Consider the following 18526-nt stretch of genomic DNA (forward strand, 5'->3'; position numbering starts at 1 on the left):
ACTGACGTCGTCGGAGCTGCCATAGCGTTGCACAGGTGGTGTAGTGATATGCTACATGTTTATTATATTTATCAACTCACCTGAAGTCACTGTTGCCTCCTGCAAGGTTTCTGTTAAAACAGAATCCGAAATCCACTAGAATCCGCTAAAAATCCTCTGTGAAAATTTAAATGAGAAAGATTAAGTACAGTAGTACTCCTGTCTAAGGCCTGTAAAGTATCAGTCTAGCAATGCTGCAAATACAGGAAATGCTTAAGACATAGGTTTACATCAATGGCAAAGTGTTTTGCTGCATGCTTTACAACATAAAATATGCTAGAAGAGCTGCGGTAATAAACCGCACAGCGATGTCTACGTTATCACAGACAAGCACTGTATCCTTCATTTTGCTAAGACAACTTTTGAAATCAACTAGAATCAGCTATATACTCTCATGTATCGATTAAAAACATGCTAAGAATAATTCATGCAAAATCAACAAAAGATTCACTACCATCTAAAACTGTAGCATTGCCGTCAAAAAAAAAAAATTTAGCCAGAACTAGCTGGACATGTACTAACATGGCAATGCTGCCGGCACAGTCGTAGATGCTACGAATAGGACGTTATGGCGTGCATGACGTCACATGTATACTTCCTGTAAAGGCTTTTTTTAAAAGGCTGCTTTTCTTCCCATGACACCACGACCAATTGGGTATCACACTCGTGAGGTTTGCATTCAGGTGACACAGGTACACCTTGGAAGGCGTTAACATTTATCAGAGTGAAGTAGACTGCAAGCAGTTGTGCGCCATTCCCCAGCGTGCAATTTGTCCACTCAATAACAGATTTGTGAACAACCTTTTGTGTGGGTTTTGACGGCTACATCCATGAGAAATGGCTGCTTCTCATCGAAGTGGCGGATCGGACTGGTGGATTCGCCAGTGTTCCATGCCCCCAGGCACCGGAAAACCCTCAAGACACCATGCCACCATTCCTATGCTATCTTCACAAGCGGCACGGTACAGCCAGTAGGGCCTTAGTTTACTGCAGTTTTGCCCAGCTGTGGTACGTACAAAATAAATAAAAAAAAAGAAAGAAAGAAAGACAGCATTAGGATCACACTGCGAGCCTGTAAAAACATGTCGGGTGAGACTTATATTAAAAGAAAGTTTTAGCTGTAATGCATTATAATTACGCTTGACGCAAAACAATTTACTGTCACGTGCCGTTTAACGATTACTTTGGCATAGGTACACAAGATGTAAAACAGGCCGAACTAGTTTGAACTGTCTTGCTAAACACCTTGCTTTCCAGTCACACTAGAAGTCTACGGAGCAATAAGTAGAGACACTCTACCATGCTTGTGCGCACTTATGCCGACTGATCCAAATTATACTTGGCACGTGTCAGATTTTGGGTCTCCAATTCTGACCGGTGTATTCTAGAGTGTTCCTCCGCTCAGGGAATTTGTTCACTCCACTTCACACGAACCCTTGAGAAGCCTAGCAACTGCTTTAGTGACGCTGTACTGAGCTGAGTGCAGTAGAAGAAGACCTTCAAGTTAAGGATTGCTTGAGAAAATGGGGGTCTCTCTTAATACAGTAAAAGCTCGTTAATTCGAACTTCAGTAATTCGAATTTCGGGATAATTCGAACTGTACGATTTGGTCCGGCCAAGCTCCATAGAAGTCCATGTATAAAAAACCCCGTTAATTCGGACGTGAGTTGGTTCTGCACGGTTAATTCGAACTACGCGCCGCCGCGCCTGGGCGGCGTGCCGCCTGGCACATGGCCAGAGCAGGCCTTGTCGCGAGGCTGCAGCGGCTGAGTTGCCTCCAAAATGGGGAGAGAAGGAAAAAGCAGGTAAAACCGGTGCCAGCACCCGGCGCAGAGGCTGGAGGGCATGGGGTGACAGCTGTGGCAACAGCTACGCCCTCTCTCTACCTCCGAGAACTGCGGTTTCCGGTTTTGAGCCGCCGATCTCAGAGGCCTAAGAATCTTGTCGTATAGCTGCAGTTGTTAACCGATGGATGGCGCAACCAGCACAAAAAATACAGCGAATCCAGTACATCGCAGCGCCGCTAGCGCTCGAGAATTGAACGAATAGGAGGAGCCTTTGTCAACGTCTTTGTCCTGAACTCGCGCGGTGGTCTCGGCCGCTTTCGGCAGCCTCGAGTTTTCTGGTTTTCAGCGCGCTTACGACCTTTGTTGTGCGGATCGCTTGAAAAGTTAGGCCTCGGTGGTGTGCTTCGCCGTGCTGACGTGCGGTTTCAGAATGGTGTGCGCCCGCGGTAAATACTGCGCCAAAACACTGAAGGATAAATGCGACATCTTACGGGAAGTGGACGCCGGAGTCTTGTCGAAACAAGAAATCGCCAAGAAGCATGGGATACCGAAGAGCACGCTGTCCACTTATATAAAAAATAAGAGGGCGATTGAAGACGCCTTAGAGGCAGAAGTTGCCAGGGAAAGGAAGAGGATGCGGCTGGCAAAGTACCCCGACCTTCCGTGAAAGGTACGACCTTGTGTTTCGTGCGGTGTCAGGGGAGATGAAGGCTGTTAACTTTGAAACATGTGAAAGTTGGCGCTCCGAGGTCCTACAAGGCTCTACGGATTTTTTTCAAACATTAAATTGAACTGGCGCCATGCCCTGCTGCTTCCTGGTCGCGGTGTCCTGTTTTTCTTCATTGCTTTCGTTAGTTCGAACTTCGTTTAATTCGAACTGAGATGGCGTCCCCTTGCGGTTCAAATTAATGAGCTTTTACTGTATCAGGTCACAGGGTCATCGCCAATCATTTCAGACTGAAAATGTTCAATGTTGCCTGTCCGGGGTGCTATGGTCTCTGCCAGCAAACCCCTATAATCTACATGAAATTTTCCACGCAGTACAAGCTCACTATGACAACAAATTGGCATGTGGGATACCATATACAGGGACGAAGACTTTTTGCAGAAGCTACTTTGACTCGGAGCATATTCATATAAATGTTACAACTACGCTACAGCCAAACACCCAAACAATCTGTGCAATGTATCCCCATTAGCATCTCTCACATGGACAATTACATAAATACAAGAACAGATTAAGGGGGGTCGTGGCTTTGAAAATCAACTTCCTTATTTCTTCATGGATTTTGATGAAAATTGGCACAAATGTTTAGAATGTCTCCCTGATGCTTCCATAAAAGTTTCAGAGTGATACCTTGAGAACATTTTATTAAATTTGATTGAGCAGAATGTTTCAACCTCGAACTTTGTGAAGAGCCTGGGGAACATAAAAAACGTGATAGAAGGCTTGTTAAGTACTGACTGCATAGCTAAATGCACGCTGAAGGTCGTGACATTCTTGCTTTTGTTTTTTTCTGCACAAATTTTTTTGGAGTGTCATTCTTTATGTTACCTTCGTATCAAGCACACTTTTGGGGTGAACGAACAGCCACATCATAAATTTATAAAACGTCATGGCCCAAAAGCAAGAATGTCACGACCTGCACTGTAGCCTAAGGAACAAGACAAAAAAAAACAGAGTCAGAATAGGCCAAACGGTAACAAAGAAATCAGCTCCGCAAACTGAGCAGAAAGGCAAAAACACAGTTTTGAGAAAAAGGCCTTCAAAGTTTTGCCTTGCCTCCACTCTCCTAAAATGCACCAGGATTGTAGTCCTTGGTGTCCTTAGCACAGCGGGGCTTCTTGGGCATGTGGCCTTTCATCTGATGTTTTTTAGACGCCTTTTTTTTTTTCGTAGGGCATCCTTTTCTGTAGCTCTTTGAAGGGAATGCTTTCCTGGCTTCAAGCCAAGTGAGGCACAAAACTGTCTGTATGCACGAAGCGTTCCAGCATTGTACTTGCAGACTGCCTCATTGACAGCTGTCTCCGCTGCGATCAATGAAGCATTTTGCTCTTTTGGTAGAATTGACCAAATGACAGAGTGGAGACTCTCGGCTGCATTCTGAGTCTTCTTGCCTTGGCAACGGCTGAGCAGCTGAGGATCCGAGAGGCGTTGATACACAGGCAGCAACGCAGCTGAAACATGTGTTGCCAATTTGTACTTGTGTTCTGGCGGAGCTTTACCTTCAGCTTCTGCAGCCTGGTGTCTGCACCAGCTCAGGGGTCCTGGAGGGCAGAGCTCATGATGAGGGTCTTTATCTGTTGAAGTGATATGATAAAAGGTTGCAATTATGGCCCTTTGCATATCATCTACTTCAGTATTATTACGTATGGCCATGCCATAATAATCGGTGAGCTTTTTGATTAGGTCTTGGGTCAGGCCACCCTTCCCTCCAATCGGTTTACTTCTTCTGCTTTTTGAGACAAGTGTTCGCAGGGCTGTACCCATCCTCTTTTTAACGTGATTGATACAGTCCTCTTTGTTGAATGTAATGAAGCCATAAGCCTTGTCTTCACAAAGGGCCTGGTAGGTACGGCTATCCCCATCACAAACAACAGATGTGTAGCGGAGGTCATTCCTTTCCAGTGACCTTCTGAACAAGATCAACGCTGCCTCGACCTCCGTTCGGCTTGAGTTTGCATCGGTGTTCTTTTGGCACACGTGATTCTCTTTCCATTCACTGTAGCCTTCATCGTTTTCTTTCGGCCCAAGCGTGCATCCATGGCATCTGTTCGAGAGCACAACGCAGTCAAGCACCAGACCAGTGTAAAACTCAATTATTGTGCCCACACCAATATGGGATGCATGACCACGTGTCATCCATGTGCCGTCGTAGACTACCGTCACATTTTTGGTGAATGCCAGGTCCATTTCACTGTAAACTTTCCGCACGGCTGCCACAGCATCAGAAAAGAGACTTGCCGCAGCCATCCCACCAGCAGGCCTGAATTTTGATTTCAGATGTCTTTGGAATGTCTTATGGTGCAAGCCTCTGTGTGAAACGTTCATTACTGACCAAAAGTCAGTCAGTGCAGTTGCCCCTCTGCCGGTGGTTTTAATTGCTTGCATTGCACGCATATTCACGTCAAAAGCCTTACCACCCTCTACTCGCGGCGATGACCATTCACTTGCAACAATGCCGCAGGCATTGCAGGTCAGTAGCATTCGTGCAGCCAATCCATGCCTTGTTCCCAAATGAACAGTCAGTCCTGGCTGAGAGCATTCTTGGCACAAGGCATTTTTGTACAAAGCATTCAATGCTGTGACCTGCACAACCAAAAACTCATCCGCCAGCTCCACATCAGCACAACTTCCTCCCTCACCTGTGAGCTTCATTTTTCTTTCGGTCGCCGAAACAGAACTGAGTGATGCTTGCACTGTCTCGGCTCGCCCACGAGAAGCTTCTATCGATATGTAGTGCGGTTCCAAGTGAGCCTGAATTGTACTGCCGAATCTCGACTGCGTTTCATCCACGCGCGAGGTGCTTGGTCGCGGGTCCGAGTCGTCGGCGCGTGAAGTGCATGGTCGCGGGTCCGAGTCGTCGGCGCGTGAAGTGCATGGTCGCGGGTCCGAGTCGTCAGCGCGTGAAGTGCTTGGTCGCGGGTCCGAGTCGTCGGCGCCCGAGATGCGTCGTCGCTGGTCCGAGTCGTCGGGGCCCGAGATGCGTCGTCGCGGGTCCGAGACGTCGGCGCGCGAGGTGCTTGGTTGCGGGTCCGAGGCATCCGTACATTGGGGGTACTGCTGCTGTGTGTCCACGATGTCCGCGCCGCACTGAACATCAGCAGAATCAGCACTGGAAGCTGTTGATGACGCTTTACTTTTGGGCATCGGAGACTTGCGCTTACGGCTGCCAAATTGATGCGAAGTTTTGTATTTCTTCTTGTGCCGTCGCCGATCCATGATCACAGCCGAGATCCAACGCGAAACTACGCCGCGGAGCTTCTGAGCCGCTACCGAAGCTATGGGGAGGCTCGTGATACGGGCGATGGAGAACGTAGCTGCGGGAAGAGCAGACGTCGCGCGGCACTTCGCCCGCCGTTGCTAGGGGCAACCGCTCCGGAGACCAACGGGGCCGCGCGCCGCCAATCAGGAGCCTCCGCGAGACCTCGAAACTTTTGCTTTTTCTGTATTTGTTTTCGCTCGGAGGAGGCCGGGAAGGCGGCAGATTTGAAGCTGAAGAAATGCTCTTTCTGTTGCGACCAAGATGGCGGCGCTCGGTTGCGCCGTTACGGAGATATCGTGGCTTGAAAAACACCGTCTTTTTGCGATTTCCGCAAAACTTCTCGTCGCCGTGGCTGATACAACAATTTTTTTAAAGCACTTCTAAGCGGTTTTCAGGGAAGATATTTTGGAATCAGGTAGAGAAAGGGTTATAAAAACTGAAAATGTGATTTTCGAAAAATCGGTTTTTCGGTCATTTCTCGCGATGCGAAAGCCGCGTCCCCCCTTAACCTCACATACGCTTCATCATAATATGGTTCCTCGCACTTGGTACCAACATTACAACTACATCGAACCCTTACGAGGTCAAAGAATTAAGTATACGGTTCGGTGCGTGCATACCGCTTGGCTTGTCTTGGAAGAGTCGTTCGCGTAGCTTTCGACAGATGGTAAGCACGATCATTGGCTAGACTTGGCACACGACATATTGCTGTGGCAGGTTCGGGGTGCTATCATTACACGGGAAATATAAAAAATCTAATTTTGACGACAAAATTCAGGGGTGTGATCATTATGCAAGTAAATACGGTACTTTTTTATTCGTATTAGAAGTACTTATGCTAGCTCATCTCTATTCACGAATGAACAATGCATGTTTACATTTCAGAAAAAAACTGACCCTCAAAGGGTTAACTCATTCAAGGTCCCTCACACTAACAACTACATGAATACAAGTTAACTCCAGCAAATATTACCATCAAATGGGTGATGGTAATGCCAACACTGCCAATGCTGCTTGAGATCAAATGAACTTGCAACAGCAGTGAAAACAGCAGTTCAACTAAAACCAGTTTGGTATCAAAACCGAGCAAACTGTTGCCAATTGTCCGATTCCATGCGTCCGGCTTTTTTTTCTTCTTCTCGGTGATGCCTAAAACACAGAGGCTATGGTATACTGACAGTTCCTGCAATTGCTTCCGGCAGCTGCAGTAGATCAAAGCATGCCCTTTGAGCTGCGCTTTCATTACTCTGAAGCTTGAGTTTCTTACTAAAATACTCGAGGGAGCTCTGACACTGCAATCCTTCAGCTACAACTGGAACGGTTGGTAGCACTTGGATTTTTTTACCCTTTGTGCTTAAGGCTTCAGACGCTCCTGTGGTGTTATTTATTATTAAGGCTTGCAAAGTCAAAAGGCCATTTCAACAACCAGAAGGACACCGTTCAGACAAGGGCCATCATTTCCACTGTGTCTCGACTGCCATACTTGTAGCTGCTGTAGCACCACAGTTCAATTTTTGTAGGAAACTAATTGTCGCTGGGATGTGTAAATTGCGCACCGTATTACTACGTACCATAATCACTCTTACGTGTTACAATCAAAGCATGTTGCCTGGTGAGGTTCTTTGCATCTATACACACCTACATTCTTTCAAACCTTTGAGCCTCATGCCGAATGCAAAGAACAAAGTGAAGTATTTTTTTTTTTTCAACGCAATGCAAAATTAGTTTGCACGCTGGGGTCAGAGCAGCGATGCCTGCAGAAGCAGTATTCAGCCACCCAAAAGCCGCTATCCCCCCCCGAGCAGTAGCAGCATTGCTGTGCCTACAGGAAGTCCCACCAGTGATTCCCACCCAACAGGTGCCCACCAATGGGGGAGCCCCACTGAAAGAAGATGTGAGAGGGATGCAAGACAGGCTTCCCCCTGCACCAATAGAACCAAAAAGGGCAATGCCACCGGGAACCCTGCAGGCCCGGTGGACGGGGGGCGTGTGGCCTCAGTGGTGGGGTAGCGTTCCGCAGTCCCAAATACGTACCAACCTAGACTTGACCCGCTTCGGGAGCTCTTCTCCCTCGGCGTAGATATCCTCGCGCTTGGTTATCCGCTCGGACTCGTCCTCGAACACCACCTGTGCACATGGAACAAGCATTGATTTGAAATCATCGCCATCGACTCATTTCACATTCACTGTGGAATGATGACTCCCTCTCGGCTATCTTCAACTACTGCTACAACATAAACCGCTTACAATGCGAGTCACTGGAGGCACGAATTTTCGTACTACAACCAGAACAGTGTTTTATCAAAGGGGGCGCACATGCAAAAGACCAAGCAAACGGGCGTCTGGGAATCAAAGCATATGACTAGGATGAGCCCTCACTTTTGTTGGCGAGGTGGGTGGTTGCTCTGCTTTCAAAGTGTAGTACAGCCACTGCAAAGCATTTCATTGACCTTGCACCAAACTGCAACTTTAGCCGCTGATTCTCGATGAGATGGCGCTGGTTAAGACTATCCAGTGGGGGTTTCGTGCAGCAGGCTGTCGCGGGAAGCTCACCTTCGATATCTGTTCGTACCCATTAATAAATACACGGGGATCTGGCGCGAAATCATGGTACGAGGTTGGTGAGCGATCAACCGGTGGTTACCGTGAACGCATGTACAAAAATTTTTTTAGTGAGCTTGTATATAGTGAAAGCTTGCGTATGGACAACATTCCCGACTGATGAATTTGCAGAACACAGCTTAAGCTGATAGCACCGAGGAGTCAAGGTTGCAAGTGCGATATCTGCACTTTGTGACAACTTGCCCATCCTTTTCTCCTTTCTCAATGCATTTTAGTGAGCTCTAGCAGTGATATGCAGCCGCAGAAAACATTCATCATCACAGTGCAACCATGCCATGTCTACAGTTCTGTCCCCATGAATGACCACCAAATCCTCTCTCCTTACCGTGTACAAGGTGATCGTTCTGTGTCCCTTGAAGACAGCGCTGTACAACTTGCCGTCCGTCCAGTTCACTTGAACTATGTCACCAGGGTTGGGTGGTCCCGCCTGCACGCAGTCACGATCCTGAAAGACAATTGGACCAATGCTGTTACAGAATGATAGAAAGATAAACGCTGGCTACATGAAAATACAAGCAGCTGTAAGACTTACAATGCCCGCATTATTGACCTGACTGAACACTGGCCATGCTCCTATTGGTGCTGAACAGTTGCAACCTTGCATTCGAATATGTTCTCGGGTTTAACCTGTGCAGTGTTTTGCATGAGCACAGCTCATATTCACAACATTACACATAACTGCTATTGGATCAGTACAGCCCACTCCTTACAGCTATGCCTGCTCTGTTACTGCCACTACACTATACACTTACACTATAACATAGCTGCTTAACCAGACTGAAGAAAATGTTAGGCAGGCACAATCACATAATATTGAAACGCTGGAGCGTGGCACTGCAGATGGGCATGACGCACATATCCGGCACACAAAGAAGGGAAAGCTGTGGCATGGATTCTCCTGCCGGTATAGTGATGGCAAATTACAATTTACTTCTTAAAATCATGTACATAGCATCACTGCAGCAAGCAGCTGGAGCATTGCCCTATGTAATGCCTTGGCCGTGACAAAACAATACAACCCCCCTCCCTTCACTCCTAAAAAAAATAAAATAAAGGTCTGGTGTTTCAAATGTTAAACCCACAATCCAACTGAGGCATGCCTAGTAGGGACTCCAGATTAATTTCGACGATCTGGGGTTCTTTAACGTCCACCTACAATGTCCACAAAAGTGTTTTTGCATTTTGCCTCTATCGAAATGCAGCAGGGATCGAACGTGACCTCAAGCTCAACAGCGTAGTACCATAGCCACTAAACTAGTGATGCTTATTTCCCACTTACAAAAAAAGAATAGACAGAACGAACAGTCATAATAAACAACTCATTTCCAGTTCACCTTAACCACTGAGTACATGTGAAGTGGTTCATATTAAGCCAATTTTTTTTACAGCGAGTCTATGGAAATCCGACCACACGTTCCCACATTGTTTGGTACATCCAAGAATTCTACTTACCGGAGTTTACTGTTCACTCACAGGGAAATTAAAAAACAACTTTAGATATGGACATGCCGTGTCTTCGCATGCAAGAAACTTGTGGTGCGCTTACCACTATGTCCTCTGGCCGCATGTTGTCGCAGGAGGAGTTGTCTTCGAAGTCTACCGAGTAGAAGTCTTGGCTGCGACAATCTCGTACCTGTCCCCAGTAGTAGCGGCCGTTCTTGTGTTTGGCCACCACACGACTGCCGGGCTCCACTGCCGGCAGGGGCTCGGCCGGCGGGCGCTGCAGAGAACATTCCGCAAGTGGCAAGTCAAGGACACCAAGGACACTGAAAATGTTACCCACAAATGGTTTTATGCTGCAGCAAACTTTCACTAGTGCCGTGGAAATGCACAAATACACTGAGATGTTTCCCTGGTTTGTGTGTCACTGAGGGTTGGTTGTGTTTAACATTTCTGACTGAATACATTTTACGTGTACGTGAGTACCGAATAGCAGATTTCAAATTGAATATCAAATCAAAACAAGAAAACAAGAAAAAGGATGACAAATATCTAATCAAATATTGAATAGCCGAAAATTTTTCAAAATGTTTAATGCTTACAAATTTGGGCAAGAATATACGGAGCTGCACATGCTTGAAAGTGTAGTCTTGCATAACAAGAACGTAGCAAGCTGACATTAATTTAGGTACACAGTAATTAAAGGGACACTGAAGGCAAATATTAAGTCATGCCAAAGTGATAGATTAGTGCCCGAGAACCTCTAAGGTGCCAACATCATCGCCAACAGAGCCTTAATAATCGAGAAATTGAGGTAAATGCAGGACATGATTAGAGACTCCCCCGGGACATTCAAGTACTTGCCCGATCACGAAAGCACTCCTCAGTTGAATTCTGTCACCAGTACTCAACCACTCGTTGCAAAAAACACCCTTGCATTGTATTATCAGATGAAATAAAATGCTATTTGTCCAGTTCTATTTCACGTTTAGAAATAAACTGATTGAAATTACTGTTGACAACGGCCGCAGACTATCAAAAAGTTTTGTTTTCGCTCAACTCTGTATTGCCAATGCTTTTCGCGCTTCAGTGATTTTGTTATCGCGTAGTGCTGCACTGGGCTTGCTGGCTCGCGAAACTCTCACAAATTACAAGCAGCAGACAATTCAACTTCCATGCGATGTCGTGGGATGACCGAACAGTCTATGCCACTCGACCGAATAGCAGCTGCAGTGGCGTATCCACTGCTCTGTCTTGGCTCGGTACCACTGTCTGTCGGGTGCCATATTACTTACCGACGGCAGCAACGGGCGGCAATGGCATATGCAACGTAACCACTCCCCCGGTTCTGAGGCAGATTAGAATTTAGAAAAAGGTATTCAAACCCTTCACCTGCAATTTTCTTGTGAGCAAAGTCTTTTCTTGGCACGAAACAACTGTTGCAAGGTTTCTGGAAGGGCATTTAAACAGTCCACGTCGACTTAGTATTTGCTTTTAGTGTCCCTTTAAGATGCAGAGTACAGCCTACTCTTATAAAAGGGACGGCGTGCCGGTAGAGAGCGAGCAGTGCCATTTCATTATCAGGTTTGGCATGATTTGCAACCTGTGAAGAATTCTTAAGTTGGGAGAATCAGGGCAAATTGGCACGACGACAAGTCAGGTTGGGCCGCTTGAGTAGTACCAAGTACGATTCACGAGTACCAAGTACGATTCACGAGGTCGGGAAACATTGGTCCCAGTGATGGTCGTGCAAATGGGCACAACTGAGCAGGCAAAGCTGTCGAGTGAGACAACGGTCTTGCTTAGCCACTCTAAATCTTTTGATCACATTCCCGAACCAGAAGTCTTTTGGGACCTGTACGTGAACGGGCAGTCTAAAAGTGAACTGTTACAATTTTTACGTCCCAAACCAATGCTAGAGCTATGAGGGACCCTGTCATGCCAACGCATGAGCACCTTTTTATTTTTCATTCTGCCTTCATTGAAGTGTAGCCGGGAATCGGAACCCCTAACTCCATGCTCAGCAGCAGGAGAATGCTGTAGCCGCTGAGTGAACGGGTTAATGCGTTAAAAGGTTCTTTGCAAAATTACCCTGATGGAGAGAACTCGTCTGCCTACTGTTTTGAAAGAACCTAGCATGCTGAATGCAAGTACTGCTGGACCACAGCACACGCTACCTCCCGTGGTGTCACTTTCTCAAGTCGTGAAAGAGTAGTGTCCTCCCTGACCTTGGTGTCGCCCTGCGTGGAACTGTGCTTGATGCACTTTATGAAGATGGGCAGCGGCCAGTCGGAGGTGAGGAACGAGACACCTGCGGCGTGGGCGCACGTGACGTGGAAGGCTGTCGTGCACTTGCCCGACGTGCACTGGATGCACGCGCCCGACTCCAGGGGACAGCCGAGCCGGTCCCGTAGCTTGTGGCAGTACGTGCAGCGCTGGGAGGAGAGGGATGTGGTGGGAGAGAGTAATAAGTTGAAGGAGCACTCACACATAGTATCTTCAAAGCTGTACAAAACTATATGGTGCATGTCTCACACATGACAAAAATTACCCTTAGCAAGCATGAAAGTTGAAAACTATTTGAAAAGGCGGCAGCGCAATAAAGCACGAACGGCGCTCGTCCTTGTCGTCTTTTCTCCATCCGTGTTTCTTTGCGCTGTCGCATTTTCAAATAGTTTTCAACTTTCAAACGAACGGCCTCGTCTATCAAGCTAACAAAGCAGTGTGAATGACGGCAACTCTTTTCGAAGAGTACACTAGCGTTACTGATAGCAAGGTGGCAAATAAGAGTACGAAAGTGCTAGTCATTGTGGACAATTGCCCAGGTCACAGCAAAATATCTAACTTGGAGGCGGTTAGAGTTCCTGCCGGCCAACATGACATCTGCGCTGCAACCGATGGACCAAGGTGTGATTTACAATGACCGCAAGTTCTACAGAAAAAGCCTACTTCAGCAAATTTTATTATCGTAGGAAAAGGGTAAAGGATATGAAGTTGACTTGCTGGGAGCAGTCCATCTTTTATGCAGCACCTGGCAGCAAGTTCATTCAGCAGCTATCGTCAACTGCTCGTGCCACCAGTTTGCCACAGGCAGAGACAGAAGAGTTCATTGATTGCGAGGAACTCCGCCAAGAAGTGATCAAACTTACCAGTAATGGTGCCAAGAATAACAATGTGAGCGTTTGCAAGTACGCGCTATGCAAGCAGGATGTGCTGGTGACCGGTGAATTCACTGGCACCGAAATCGTTGGGATGGTTACAAACGGAGGGGACAATTAAGGGGGGATGAGGGTCTTGAAAACTTTTTTTTTATTTCTTAACGTATCTTCCTGAAAATTCGCATGCAGATATATCTTTCAATGCTGATTCCAAATATATATTCAGATTTGATATATCCCATTTAGAAATGAAGATATCGCAAAATAACTTATCCCACATAGGTCTTTTGTTACGGGCCATTATGGTAATTTCTTAATTAAAAAAACTAGTTTTAAAGAATAGCTGTCATTTCCAAGGACCTACTGCACATCCTAAAGCTAAAGAAATTTTTTAAAAGTCATCATATAGGTCATGAATGAATATCAAAGTAGGAAGAAAAAAACAATGCAGGAGTAATTAGCTTACACCTGACCTAATTGCTAGTCTATTTGGTTTAATGAAAAATGGAAAGCTTTAGGATGCAGCTGAGGTTTCACTGAAAAAAATGATACCTAATTCAATAAAATCAGTTGATGCAAACATTATGAAAAGTTCCGTAAGGCAAAGGCATTTGATCGAAAAAGCAAAGCTGAGAAAATTGCATTCAAAGTTTTGCTTACTCTGCCACTTTTGTTTACCTATCACATGGAAAAATTTAATGCTTTAGCATGCAGCCCAGTCATTACTGAACACAATAACACCAAACTCACAGAAATCTGTTCATGTAAAGATTGTGAAAACTTCTGTATTGCGTTGGCCTTTGACAAAAAAAAGCTCAAAAAGTCACCTGCTATTTTCTATGAATCTGCCACACATTCACAAAAGTCCTGGGCAGTAGTCCTGGGTTCTGTCAGGCTTGTGTTTCTTGGCCATCCTCTTCTTCACCTTTTCAGCGTTGGTGTGACTTTTATCAGACCTGCACAGCCTCTGCTTATCTTTCTCAAGGCTCCTACGAATGAGGCAGCTCCCAGGACTGTAACCAAGCTGTGCTGCAACAGCTCTGCTGGTTGCTGCCATTCCTTGGTTGAAGCGAGAAACTGCTTCTGCAACAGCTCTTTCAACAGCCAGCAAAGAGTCATGCGTGTTCTTGGAGCTTTGGCTCCAAATGACAGAGTGTAGGCACTCAATGGCGTTCTGTGTCATGCCATCTTTGCAGCGCTCCAAGAGGGCCTCGTCGCCCAGCCTTGCAAAGATTGGCTCAAGAGCAGTGCGAACGTGGCCTGGCAGAGGGTTTTTGTGTGGTGACGGCTCCACTTGGTTCGCCAAAGCACGATTGAAGGCACACCACGAATCAACCCCTTGAGGACAGCAACTGTGGTCTGGGGCTTCATCTGTCGAGGTCATGTGCAACAGCGTGGCATGCACTGCCTTTTTCATGCCTGCAACGTCGTGGCTGTGGCTCCGCAAGGCATACCCATAGTAGTTTGTAATTTTCTTTATCTTATCTTGGGTGAGGTTGCCCTTTCCGCCAAGAGATTCTCCTTGTGCCTTCTTCTTCTCCACCAAGTTGCGAAGAGCCGTCCCCATCCGCTTGTGGACATGGTTCAAGCAGTCTTTCTTTTCAATGGATATATATCCATACACTTCTCCTGAGGTCAATGCATGAAAGGTGCGGCTATCACCATCAGAAAGTATAGTTGTGTACCGCAACCCATTTTTTTCCAGAGACCTGTTGAACAAAATGATAGCTGCTTCAGTCTCCATCCGGCCGGCATTGCAGTCGATGTTTTTCATGCACTTGTGGTTCATAGCCCAGTCACCGTACCCATCATCACTGGGATCAGGTGCCCCTTGGCACCCACGACAGTACCTCGAGAGCACAACATGGTCCAGTACTAGGCCAGTGTATAGCTCTATGATGCAGCCTACTGCAATATTTGAATTGTGACCACGTGTTTTCCATGTGCCATCAAATATGACATCTACATTTCCTGGTGGATTCAGGGAAGTTCTTGTACATGTCCTTCACCACTTTGACGCTTGCTGCTTCTGTAGCAGTAGCTACTGCCTGGCAAGCTTTCACCATGGTGTCCATATGCCCCCTGAAAGTCTTGTGGTGAAGTCCTCGGTGAGAGAGGTTCATGGTGGCACAAAAATCTGCTAGGGCAGTCGCTCCCTTGCCTATACTTTGAATTCCCTTCATTGCCCGCAAATTGACTTCAAAGGGCGTGATGTTGGATTTCCCGGGCACTCGTGGCGACGAGAAGTGCCGCTCGGCGAAATCGCAATTTGAGCATGTGAGCTCCAACTTCACTGCTAGGCCGTATTCTCTCTCACTGCACTTTGCGAGTTGGAGAGTGGTCATCCCACACTTGCTGCAGCTTGTGGACACAAACATCTTCTTTAGCACTGAGAGATCAACGATGATGTACTCTGTGCCGCGATCGTCATCTTCACTTGCTGTGCCGACGTTCATTAGCTCGAACTTGCGGGAAGTCGCGGACTGCTTCGCCAATGAAGTTTTAACGTTGTCTGCGTAATTTTCGCGCCCCGCGCACTCCGCCTCCGTGAAAAACACCGTGTCGAAGCGTTGAGCACGCGAGCTCGGTTCAGCCGCGTCCGTCGGCACCGAAGCGGCGTGCGGAAACGCCGAAGTCAACGTTAGGCTTAGGTCAGCCGGCTCGGCCGCTTCCGACGACACGGAATCCGAAGCGACTTGCAGCGTCTCAAAAGTTGGCATTTTCGACGGGCTTAGTCCAGGCGCATCCACCGGCACTGCACAGACTTGCGGTAACGAAGTTGACACTGATCGGCACTGTCCAGCCGCGTCCACAGGCGAAGCTAGCGTCGACGGGGTTTGTTCAGCCGCGTCCACCGGCGAAGCTGTTGTTGGCGAGCCCAGTCCTGCCGCATCCACCAAGGGCACAGCAGCTTGCGGCATCACCGAAGCTGTAGTTCTCGACGATGTAGCGCTGTTCTTATTCCATGCGCGTCTCTTTTTGCCGACTGCTTTTCGCGTGCTTGCTTTCAAACGCGCGTCTCGCGCCATCGTGACACGCGGAACAAAGCCACCAGGCACGCAAAAGCAAGAAATTCGTGGTTAAAAGAAGCGACCCAATAGCCAAAATATCTAGAAGAACGATAAAGAAAAAGGCAGAACGAAAAATACTAGGAAACAAAGAGGAGCTCGAAAAATGACGTGCGTCCAGGCGAAAGCAGACGACGTGAAGGAGTCGGACAACGCGGCCGCGGAAGGCGAAGCATACGTCACGGCCAATCAGAGGGCTGCGCCTCGAGGAGGCGCCCGGTTCACCCAATCAGCGGCTGTCTCGCGACGATTTCCCGCTTGAGAACGGGTGCCAATCCCTCCGCTGCACGAGGGTCTACAGCGTGCCGAGGGGCGCCAGAATGGAGAGCGGGAAACCAGCTTTCAAACGAGACCAAGATGGCGCCGATCGGTACGCGTCGCGCGGAGCTACGGCAGCTTGAAAATGAGGCAAATCTTCGCGCTTGGCGTTCAATTTCGGCTCACCGACGTTTATAAATTACCGTTTATTTTATACTTCGAGTAGGAATTGCGCCATAATATTTTGTAGAGGCATAGTTGGGACATTAAGGACTTCAAAAACGCAATTTTTGAAAATTGCCATTTTTGACCATTTTTCGCGATTTCAAGACCCGCGTCCCCCCTTAAGACGATGACGAAGGACTTTGAGAGGTGCTAACATCAGCCGAAACAAGGAACATGCTTCGCTTGCTGTGGAATAAAGTTGAATGCTGCGGCTGGAACAATCGGCTGATGTGGTGTGTAAAGCTGCTCGAGGATGCCTTCCTAAGTCCAAGTGCTATCGTAAAGCAGACCAGCCTTACGCAGTTTTTCTGCACTGAACAAAATGGTAGTGCCGCAAAACGAGGCTGGTTGATATCTCTAGTATGTTTTTTTTTTTTTGTATTTGAAACCTTTACGAAGAGCCACTTTTGAATCTCTTGTTGAAAAGCTGGTCAGTAGCGGTGAATTTTTTAGAAAGAACTGGACTTTTTGCTGCAATTTCCGCAATGTGGCTTATCTTGAAATTTTTTCATATTTCTACTTCGAGTTAATCAGGTATTAATGTATATGATTTCAATTTTTATTTGATAACTTTGACATTTGCACACCCCTAATTTTGATATTAAAGTTGGTCTCGAAATGCTGACCCTGGCGTCATCACCATAACTACAGTGTTGTACTTCGCCATTCATTTCCCTAGTTCAACATGGTGGCATCTGCACATTGCCATTTTCCACAGTGAAGGAGGAAGTCTCAGCATTCTCACCACTCAATGGAGAGGTAGTGCAGGGGCTGAATTCTCCGACTATCACTTTTGGGGATACTTTTGCAAGATTATGAAAGATTTTGTGCAACTAGCACTAATGCATCAATTTGTACTGACAGTGTTCCTGGCAGTAAGCTCAGAAATTGCACTTGTCACTTGGCCAAGTATGCTGTCGCTCATAGACGCCAATGCGTACGGTGCAATTGTTGTGCGCAATCTCAGGAAAGATAAACTATCCCTGAAACTTAGTCTGAGAGTACAGCCCCAAAATTCATGCAGGCGATACGGGAGCAGTTAGCACTGAGCGAGTGCTAACTAGTTCGCAAAGTTCAGGACAAACCGAGTGGACTCTCTCCAGTGGCAACAACAGTGCAGACAGTGACGGACACCACACACACACACACTTGCCAAAGAGTTCAGACTCACCAGACGGGCCCTCTGCGGTGTGACTCTGAGCACGTCCACAGGTGAACGGGTGGGCGGGTCCACCAGGTGCACCTCAGGCACCAACAGGGCGCACAGCAGGTGCACCCAGCGACCATGCGTCGTCTGCTTCAGGGCACCCCCGCGCAGCGAGCACAGGCAACACTCCTGCAGAAGACAGAACAGCGTGTGGTTATGTGCACAGGGTGCTTCATAATACCCTAGCTAGGGGCTCTATTTTTTTATGGTACGTTCTAATGACACTACATTTAGTATAACACTCATTAACTCAACCTAACAAGCATATCCTTATAAGGCGTGCCCCGGCTCAAACCCATAAAGGTACAGCCGACTCTCGTTACACCGGACCTTGATAACCGAGCTGTTACCTCCACTCACTAAGCTATGAATGAGGGCGCTGTGGCTGGCACAGCAAGTGTTGGTGCTAGCTGCCCATAGTGCAGGCTATTCGTGGCAGCACTGACGAACAAAACTGAACATCGTAGATGATTATGGTAGTACACCACCACTGTAGAAACTCGGGAGAAATGCTCAAAATGCAAAAGCATACTTAATGCTTGCAAAAGGTCATTTTATAATGAACTGTGCAAGCCAGGTCGCAACTTACCACGCTGACAGGTTGAATCGCACACCGGTCGCACTTCCAAGTCTCCTTGATGACAGGCATAGTGACACCGTAACAGTCTGGAAAAAGTAACAACAAGGCAAATTCCTTTACGCAATAAAACTAACGTTCTACATCCCTGAATGCATG

The 18526-nt window shown here is 47.2% G+C and overlaps 2 protein-coding genes across 10 annotated transcripts in view; both read right to left on the minus strand.

Annotated features, from left to right (window-relative positions):
• Positions 1–18526, minus strand: part of LOC135901987 (lysine-specific demethylase 4A-like) — a 69196-nt gene that overhangs the window by 13518 nt on the left and 37152 nt on the right. For 5 of the 9 annotated variants that reach the window (XM_065431883.1, XM_065431886.1, XM_065431881.1 and 2 more), the window contains 6 exons: positions 18380–18456; positions 17755–17919; positions 12052–12309; positions 9981–10154; positions 8760–8879; positions 7851–7939 (listed from right to left, as the gene is read on the minus strand). In XM_065431883.1, coding sequence (XP_065287955.1) covers positions 7851–7939; positions 8760–8879; positions 9981–10154; positions 12052–12309; positions 17755–17919; positions 18380–18456 — 883 coding nt within the window. Of the gene's footprint in view, positions 1–80; positions 157–7846; positions 7940–8759; positions 8880–9980; positions 10155–12051; positions 12310–17754; positions 17920–18379; positions 18457–18526 lie in introns of all 9 variants that reach the window. The other 4 variants (XR_010564346.1, XM_065431888.1, XM_065431882.1 and 1 more) reach the window with 4 other exon arrangements.
• Positions 183–7837, minus strand: LOC139049762 (uncharacterized). The gene has a single exon (XM_070525570.1). It carries the CDS (start codon positions 5767–5769, stop codon positions 3688–3690), a length of 2082 nt encoding a protein of 693 aa, XP_070381671.1. The 5' UTR covers positions 5770–7837; the 3' UTR covers positions 183–3687.

This window comes from Dermacentor albipictus, chromosome 9 (assembly GCF_038994185.2).
Source record: "Dermacentor albipictus isolate Rhodes 1998 colony chromosome 9, USDA_Dalb.pri_finalv2, whole genome shotgun sequence".
In the NCBI taxonomy this organism is placed as follows: Eukaryota; Metazoa; Arthropoda; class Arachnida; order Ixodida; family Ixodidae; genus Dermacentor; species Dermacentor albipictus.

Coding starts and splice junctions, on each gene's coding strand:
- LOC139049762 (XM_070525570.1), bottom strand. CDS start 5,769: ATGGATCGGCGACGGCACAAGAAGAAATACAAAACTTCGCATCAATTT.